At 33.0% G+C, this 10,000-nt stretch overlaps 1 protein-coding gene across 1 annotated transcript in view; it reads right to left on the bottom strand.

The window, feature by feature from the left end:
- The window catches only part of LOC137643628 (uncharacterized), a 233,985-nt gene that overhangs the window by 11,696 nt on the left and 212,289 nt on the right, over window positions 1–10,000 (bottom strand). The window contains 1 exon segment of the mRNA XM_068376348.1: window positions 7,670–7,850. Coding sequence (XP_068232449.1) covers window positions 7,670–7,850 — 181 coding nt within the window.

Below are 10,000 nucleotides of genomic sequence, written 5' to 3'. Positions count from 1 at the left end.
TATATATATATATATATATATATATATATATATATATGTTGTGTGTGTGTGTGTGTGTGTGTGTGTGTGTGTGTATGGGCGCGCATGGCGCACATATAGACTTGCGCGTTGTAAGTTTGTGCAAGAGTGTTGATACGTAAAATATGTTCTGGAATTCTGGAATAGAAATAATGGTATAGATCTGCAAACACCATAAAAACAACATAATAATCTAACAATATCCACACCTACCAGAACGGGGAAATTATTTTACTCTATTGTCAATCGCTCTACCAGAGTTAAAAAATTATTGCTGGCAAACCCCCTACGTATCATTTTAATTTCCATCTGCTTATTGTCATGACTCATGTCCTGCTCCTTGGAATTCATTACAGATTAATTTGCACTTTCTTGCTTCTGTGTACTATTCAAAGCCTTTATCTCTTACAATGACAAAAGTAAACCAGTTGGTCAGTTTTGTAATTCAAGAAAAATGTCCATAAAAGGTCTCTAATATAACTTGTGAATACTTGTGGGATGACATTCGAAATTTCCCAGGAATTCAGGGCGAAGAAAGTTATGTCCAGTAGGATTAGAAGTTTATGATTATCGCTATGCACTTAATGTTATTTTGATGTTATTTTTAATCGAACTACGTTAGTAAAGGTTTTTAAAGTGACTGTGTAAACATGGTTTTTTAAATAGGGCTTAGAAAGGTTGAAAGTGGGTGTTTTAATGATAGTACAAATATCTTAGCCAGTTTGACGATGAAAGTTTACAGTAGATGTTATATGAGAAATGAAAGAATGAAGCATGCTCTTCCTTTGGAAAAAAAGGAGATGGGATATCAATAGAAATCAATTATGAGACAAAGTAGCAAATGCGAAAAAGTGCTAACAAAAATGAGTTGGGTGGTGCCTTGGGTTATGGGAGGTGTCAATATGCTGCTGAGGAGTCATGTGTGTAGTTGTATTACGGAATCATTCTGTACAGGAGCTCGTCTTGATTCGTCAAATAAACAATAATGGTAGTACATGTGCCCTTCTCTTAAACGACCGTATAAAAATGATGTCTAGTATACTATAATTCGGGTTCCATGGTTCATTATTGCTCATGGTCTGCCTGAAATTTATGCTGTCTAACCTTGAAGGAATAATGGATTCCTCCAATTGTCTAAAACGCTAAAGTTAGGGGGTCTTTGACTGGCCAGACAGTACTACATTGGATCCTTCTCTCTGGTCACGGTTCATTTTCCCTTTGCTTACACTCACATACCGAATGGTCTGGCCTATTCTTTACATATACTCCTCTGTCCTCATACACCTGACAACACTGAGATTACCAAACAATTTTTCTTTTCTCAAGGGGTCAACTACAGCACTATAATTGTAGAGTGGCCACTTTCCTCTTGTTAGGGTATGAGTGACTCTTTTGTTATGGTAAGCAGCTCTTCTAGAGGGACACTCCAAAATCAAACCATTGTTCTTTAGTCTTGGGTAGTGCCATAGCCTCTGTACCATAGTCTTCTACTAACTTGGGGTAGAGTTCTCTTGCTTGAGGGTAAACTCAGGCACACTATGCTATCCTATTTCTCTTCCTCTTGTCTTGTTAAAGTTTTTATAGTTTATATAGGAGATATTTATTTCGATGTTGTTACTCTTCTTAAAATGTTTTATTTTTCCTTATTTCCTTCCCTCACTGAACTATTTTCCCTGTTGGAGCCCTTGGGCTTATAGCATTCTGCTTTTCAAACTAGCGTGGTAGCTTAGCAAGTAATAATAATAATAATAATAATAATAATCACTCCCTACTCCCCACTAACACAGTCTCTCTCTCTCTCTCTCTCTCTCTCTCTCTTTCTAACTTATATCTTCAGGCTTCTTATATTTTAGTCCTAAGAACCATTCACTTGCATTTCAATAAAAAATAACAATTTCTGTAACACTGTCAATAACATCGGTGTCTACGTCAGAATTAAATATCAAGAGCAGCGTTTTGAATGTTGTACTTGATTAGTCATCTGTATTACCATAATGACTGCTTGTTCCTAGAATGTAGGTACTGGGAAAAGGGTTCCAGGTTTATAAAGAAATATTAAGGTCAGTGGTAAAATGCTGAAATAGATTATAAAGATATCATTAAGGTGTTCCACGTGTTTTATATTAATAGTTTCAATCGTATCATATTCTATACCTTAAAATTCTGCTCTGCATTATTTGTTTTTGCAGCGCCGTCTATGCACAAAGCAAAAATTATTTTAAACGGTTGGTCTTCGAGATCTTAAGAAATGTTCTTTCAATTTCTTTCACATTTTTGCTGGAGATTACTTGGGCCATGGTCTAGTGCAGGTGCAAGTCAGAGATACCTCTGTTCAGTAGTATCTGAGATATCAGGAAATGGAAAATGACTTACTATATTGTAGTCAGTGATAAGATACTTGAATCTCAATGTAAGATAATCAGTCTTACTATATAGATTAATAACGAATGCCATTTTCGAGTGGAGTGAAGTAGAGTCAATGGCTATAAAAATTCACATATTTAAGATATTTTAATTATTCAGCAATAAAAAAAAATATTTCTACAGATCAAAAGAAAAAAACACTTAGACGGTATTTCTATCCCTTGGCGTCCCCATTAACATTTCCTAGATCCATTTAATAAGGACATGTACAACTTTCCTCTTTCAACCTCATATTTTCCATGTGCCTATCTTACATCAATAATAGAATTATCACACTTTTTCTTGTGCATATCCATGCTTCTTTTCTTTTGACAATAATCTTGTCAGCTGTGTTGCTCTCTACATCAAAATCCTACCATAATGTTGTGCAAATAATAAGTTGTTTTCAATAATTGCTTTATAACTGTTTTAGGACCTAGATATGAATCATACATCCAGTTCAGCCACTTTATCACTCTTTTCCCTACTTTACAAAAGAATACTATTTATATTCAGATAAACAATTAAGTGCTCTAAAAGTGTTCACCGTCTTCGTATCGCCCGTTCTACGGTAATTACCTAACAATAATTACAATAAGTACTAAAAAAATTATTTTAAAAATAAAACACTTTCTCATCTTTATCAAATTTCGCCTCTCTTCATACTTATTCAACAAATCTTCAAAGCCCTTATTCAATCAACTCAAGACTGCATCCTCTTCAAAAGTTTGTCTCCATCAGCATAATCTATTATATCGAATTGTTTGTTATTTTTCCACTTTCTTTCTGCATTCCCACTTGTTTAAGACTTCAGGATCATTTATGATTGATCATATTGATTTTTGTCTTTTATTCTCTCCATTTTACTCTTTTGATCAAACTGTTGTTCATGATATGTCCCTTTATAAATAATTTTCTTTATTTTTTTTCATCACTACCTTCACTGTTTTTGCTCGTGTTGTTTATCATTACCTTCATTTGCCGACAAATAATATCTACTAACTCTCTGAATCCCTTTAGGATTCTTTTGTAATCGTTAAATTCTCGTTCCAATTCAATGTTCATTATTATTATTATTATTATTGTTACTATTATTATTATTCATATTATTATCATTATAATTATCATTATTATCATTATTATTATTATTATTATTATTATTATTATTATTATTATTATTATTATTATTATTATTATTATAAACTACAGAATACAAGCACGATGGAAGAATTGGAAAAAGGTGTGTGGAGTACTATGCGACAGGAAAATAAGGGTTAAGTTGAAAGGTAAAATACGCAGGAGAGTTGTGAGACCGGCAAGGATACATGGAGCGAAGATGTGGGCAATAAAGAAGAAAGAAGAAAAGAAGCTGGTTGTGGCAGAGATGAGAATGTTGAGATGGATGTGTGGGGTGACAAAAAGCGATAAGATACGGAATGAGGTAATTAGGGGTACTACAGGAGTTAGAGAATTATTAGATAAGATCCAAGAAAGTAGACTGAGGTGGTATGGTCATGTCATGAGAAGAGATGAACTGTATATTGGGAGGAGAGTGATGGAAATGGAGGTACAGGGAACGAGAAGGAGAGAGAGACCAAAGCAAAGGTGGATGGACTGTATCAAGGATGACCTTCGATCAAAGGGCTTAACCGGTGATGAAGTATGGGACAGAGGTAGATGGAGAACGCTGGCCAGAAACATCGACCCCACATAAAAGTGGAAAAAGATGCAGGCAAAAAAGATTATTATTATTATTATTATTATTATTATTATTATTATTATTATTATTATTATTGTTGTTGTTGTTGTTGTTGTTGTTGTTGTTGTTTATGATATCAATGTACTTCAAATCCATTCACGCACATTTTCAGAAAAGTATCTCTCCTTTGCTATCGCAACTCTAAGGCGAGGATAAACAGATCATTGAGACATCGCTTTAAAGGACCCAAATTACTTGGGCTACTGCAATTATGAAAGCACAAGCTTCAGAAGAGCATTCATGAGACTAAGCCTTTGAGAAATTTCTAAAGTTCTTTCATTTTCTAACAATATTTCGATATATAGTTTTTTATGTAAAATAAGAATAATTGGTGTTTGTAAATCCATAGATAAATGTATAAAACTAAAAATCCATATTAAATGAACTCCAAATAAAGATTTTGATTCAACTTATCTGAGAGAGAGAGAGAGAGAGAGAGAGAGAGAGAGAGAGAGAGAGAGAGTAATAAGTTTCAAAAAGTTTACTTCCAAAGATTTAGATAAGAAATGGAAAATAAGAAAAAGCGTGAGCTAGTTCCTTGAAAAATACAAAAACACAATTACTCATAAAAAAGCCATTGAGGTGAAAAAGCTAAATATGAACGTAAAAATATTACATGAAAATAAAAGAATATTCCACATAGCTCTAACTTTGTTTTGACTGGTGACTAAACGAAAAGTAAAATTCCATCTTGGATTGAATAGTAAGCAAGAACACGCAACAGGCTGGCGCTGACATTTAACATTGTCTACGATGATCGATGGAAAGGGGTTTGCCATGTGAGAATCGTCAGAGTTCAAATCTGATAGGAATTCGTTGCAATCTTCCTTATGTTATATAACATGGCTCGAAGATTTGTGTAGAAGATCGAACTCAGAAAAGATGAGTGAAACTTGTTTATTGATTTTAATTCTCTCTCTCTCTCTCTCTCTCTCTCTCTCTCTCTCTCTCTCTCTCTCTCTAATGATCGAACTTGACTTGGAAAGTATAATTTTAAAGTATCTCAAAAAAGGCTCATTTGACGTATGCAATGAATTGGGTACCTGCTAGTTGATTAAATGTAAAAATGAACTCCATCATATTGAAAAACAGTTAGACCTTAACTAAGTAGTTTTTTCCTATGAATCACATTCATCTATCAAATGGTCTGTTTCATTGATATTAGTTATATATAGAGATAAAAATAGACGATAAAGCAATAAAATCTTGACACAGAATCACAAAGGTAAAAACTTTATCACAAGTGAAATTGATGACAATAGGGAAAAGATTTCCATTTTCTGCCATTTCAAAGATAACATCAAAACAAATTGAAGGATTTTGACGAAATTTCATCACAGATAAAATAAATGGAGAAGAATTGGTGAAAGGGGGTGAGAATCTAGGGACTTTAAGTGGATGCATAGTCTATAGAATCGAATAATGTTGTAAGTAAAAAGTATAAAAGTAACCTATCTCTCAGAGGTGTAAATCCAGATCTTGAACCCGGATCCGGATCATCTACAAAATTTAATGGGGTCATCTATGACCTAAGATCTAGCTGTTGTAGAAATTTCGTCAAAATCTGTCTTGTAGTTTTAACGTAATCCTGGTTTTTTTTTTTAATCCGGATCTGTATCCAGATCATCTCCAAAATTTAATAGGATCGTCCTAAAGCTAAGATATATTTGTAGTAAAATATTTGGTCAAAATACTGTTCACAGACGCTTATAAAAATTGATAAACTGACTCGAAAATATAACCTCCTTGGTGGAGGCAATAATAATAATAATAATAATAATAATAATAATAATAATAATAATAATAATAATAATAATAATAATAATAATAATAATAATAATAATAATTATCATTATCATTATAATAATAAAGGAAGAATCCAAAGAATCTTTATCCGTTTAGTTCTTAACATGTTCTATAAGGAATTATACGCTAAATGCAATTTTTAAGAATATAAAAAATACATTTCTTCTCCTCTGCGATATATGTATTCAAATTCAATACCACGTGTGGTATTAAATTATTTCGATGTTTTTCTTTTTTTAATTAACTTGAGGGGCAATGGGTGCAATCAAAATGGTACTGATCATTTGATAATCATTACATCCCACATAGTTGTAATAACACTGCCGTTATCATTTCTATCACCTTATAAGATTAAGAAATTGTATCAGCCAATGGCCTCAGAAGAAGAATTTTATCTGTCATTTACAGTGCATTTCCACCAAAAGCGGGATGAAGAACCCTTCACTTGTTGTCACTCATGTCTCTATAATAAGTATTTGTACCCCAAGACATTGGCGAAATCATGTGCGGCGTAATTGTCGTTGTAGGCCTAGTAGGCCTACTAGTTTCATTCCCACAGGGCGAAAACTTAAGCTGTATCCTTGAAATCACCTTTGTACTTTTACTAACTAATTGTTGTGCTTCACAGTCAGGGAGAAGGGCATTAGACTTCCAATTTCATTCTAAATGGCTTTGAGGAGGTCTGAAACACTTGATGCTTTTGAATCACAACAACAAAAGGAAAAACATTTAATAGTGACCACCTATCTACACAAACACACAAATATATATATATATATATATATATATACGTATGTATGTACATATGCGTATATTATTTACACACACACACATACACACACACACACACACACACACATATATATATATATATATATATATCTATAATTAGATATAAAGCATTCGTATTTATATATACATAAATATTCGAATCTACAGTATGGTGTGTGTGTTCACTTATGTATGCATGCATGTATGTATGTATGTAAGTACCACAGGCATGGATATGATTCAAATTATATTATGAATATGAATACGATTTGGCAGTCTCAGTTACCATATTTTACAGCCATTGAATCAGTCTCTTTTTAACAACAAACGATGTTAAGCTAGAAATGACGTCATTTTAATTTTGAGGGATGTCATATTCATTATACTGGAATATTTATTAAGTTAATATCGTTTAATTAGCGATCACCAACGATTAATTTACATTTTATGTGATTTATGATGTCAAATGACATTATATATGAAATGATACCATATTCTGGTAAAGCATTGGGGATATGAAAAATATTGCACCCCATTATTTCATTTATTTCTATGAAAAGTAATCCTGAAGCAATTGAAGTATTATTATTATTATTATTATTATTATTATTATTATTATTATTATTATTATTATTATTATTATTATTATTATTATTGTTGTTGTTGTTGTTGTTATTATTATTATCATTATTATTATTCGCTAAGCCACAAACCTAGTTGGAAAACCAGGATGCTATAAGCCCAAGGTCTCCAAAAAATTAACCCATTGAGGAAAGGGATTAAGGAAACATATACTACGAGAGAAGTAATGAATAATTAAAATAAAATAGTTTATGCACAGTGACAACATTAAAAGAAATCAGCCATGTACACCCAGATTATAAGAACATAACAGAAAAAAATTGTGCATACCTGCCAGATGAACAGTTGTTCTTGGTAGAGTTCTTGCGTACATGTACACGGGAGACGATCTTGTGTACGCAGTGGCCGAGTACAAGATGAGTTTGAGAGACGCTGCTGGCGGTAATCCCCGAACTTTGAACTCTGGCCTCGGGTTGCTCACATTGGCCAAAAGAGTATTTCCTGTCCAGACCTTCAAAAAAGAAAGGAAAGACATTTTATTTTCCAGAGGAATCGTCTAACCTTAAGGCTTCTGCTGTTGTCTTGTTTTAAACAACGGTTTTCGGGGTATAAGACGCAAGAATGTGACCTACTTGATTCTGGTACGAAAAAAATTGTCTTTTTTATTGCTAATAAAAGATGTTTTGAGTATATATATATATATATATATATACATATATATATATATATATATGTGTATATATATATATATATATATGTATATATATATACATATATATATATATATATATACATATATATATGTGTGTGTATGTGTGTGTAATATATATAAACACACGCACACACACACACACACACATATATATATATATATATAGCAAAAGATGAAAAGAGAAAGCAGAAATGTAGGATTCAAAATGAATATAAGGAAGACTAAGATAAAGTTCGATGAGAATACAGAGAGACAGAAAATAGGGGTAATGGATGAATCTATAGATATTGTTGGTGAATATACAGTAGGTACTCGGAACCGATAGAAATGTTTCTCCAGGTTACGAGGCTGAAATTAAAAGAAAGATGGGCATGGAATGGAGAACTATTGGTAAACAAAATCAGGTCATGAAATGTAAAACCCCACCTTCTCTAAAATGAAAAGCACTTACTTAGATGGTCAGTTTTTTCAGGGAGTGGGTTCAAAACATTCACTAGGTTTTGTAAGGGGTCCTTTACTCAAAAAAGGTTAAGAACTTGTGGACTAGAGGTTTGTAACGTTTATTGAACCAAAAATGGAAGTGTGTGATGGGATTTCATAGAATAATGAAAGTGAAGTATATATGTGGAATTCATAGGAAAGAAAACCTTCATCACTGTTCTTATTAATTGATTATTTGGCATATGAAGTGAAAGTTTAATTTCAAATATAAATGTATCAGTGACCATTGTATCTTCTTTCTAACATTTTTTAAATTGAAGCATTTTTCTTTTTTTCTTTTACATATAGTCATTATTATTCCAATAGCCAAAGTGTTCTCTCTCTCTCTCTCTCTCTCTCTCTCTCTCTCTCTCTCTCTCTCTCTTGAAACAAAGCTGTTTTCAACAGCACTAAATTTGCTTGGCATTCCATCTACTTAAAATTTCGCTATATGGTTGAGGGTTTATACGAAGTATCCTGCTCTAACGTCTATCCCATAAACGTAATCTTACTAATCGCAAGGATTTACTTGAGTAGGTGCTTGAGGCAGAATCTTGATCCTCACAACATCCCAACTAGATTTAATAAAACAGGTCATGACCATTCTCAACGATAAGAATTACCCTTCATGCAGCTGACTTATGACTTGATGGTGTGTGAGAAAACTGTTGAGAAACTGAGCCCGAAATATTTTCCTTGGGCCCAGGTTCATGTGTGACTGCAATTTTATGTCGGCAAGATATGTTATCACCTGTGCGCTGCATAGACCTCACATTTTACTCTGATCTCCAACAGGATGAAACCAGATTAAGGAGGTGTGAAGTGTTCACCATTAACGGAATCCTTAAAGATACTTACAAAAGCTGTAAAGTACAAGTGAATTCTAAATTGAAAAGTGAAGACGAATTCCTGTACGGCAAGAGAACCGTCAACTTTTAGAATCCTGCCTTGCTATAAACATTACTTATTCATAGTAGTTGGACCTCATTGCCAGTGAAAGCCACATTTTTTTAGGAGGCTCAGACTGTGTAATTTCAAGATGAATTTAAATGGAATTACGTCTTAGTAACATTTCCTAACTCACTTTAGTTCATCGGAAAAATTAAAATTGTTTTTCATAATTACGCTCTCATATGATAGCCTACCTATTACCATCTCTGCTTCACTGTCTGATATGCAGCATCATGCTTCTCGAATTCAATCTTCAACATAATAGGTATTGTTTGTATTTATTGTCATTTGAGGAATTTCATGCATTCTATCATATTCCCAGCTTACCATCCGGCATATCCTAGGGATGCAACGTCTAGATTACATCGCTAACTACTGTGATTGCAGTTCGCAGTAAACCGAAAGAGTTATTGTCGTTAACTTCAAGAGTGGTATTTGGTAGCTAGTTGGCTATGGTAGGCAATGCGTAAAAGCGTGTGCGGTAAGAGCATAATCTGCATAAATTACCTAGATTCTGT

Source organism: Palaemon carinicauda, chromosome 7 (genome assembly GCF_036898095.1).
Source record: "Palaemon carinicauda isolate YSFRI2023 chromosome 7, ASM3689809v2, whole genome shotgun sequence".
Classification (NCBI taxonomy): Eukaryota; Metazoa; Arthropoda; class Malacostraca; order Decapoda; family Palaemonidae; genus Palaemon; species Palaemon carinicauda.
Note: the sequence above shows the minus strand (reverse complement) of the source record. Positions and strands in the feature narration are given on the sequence as shown.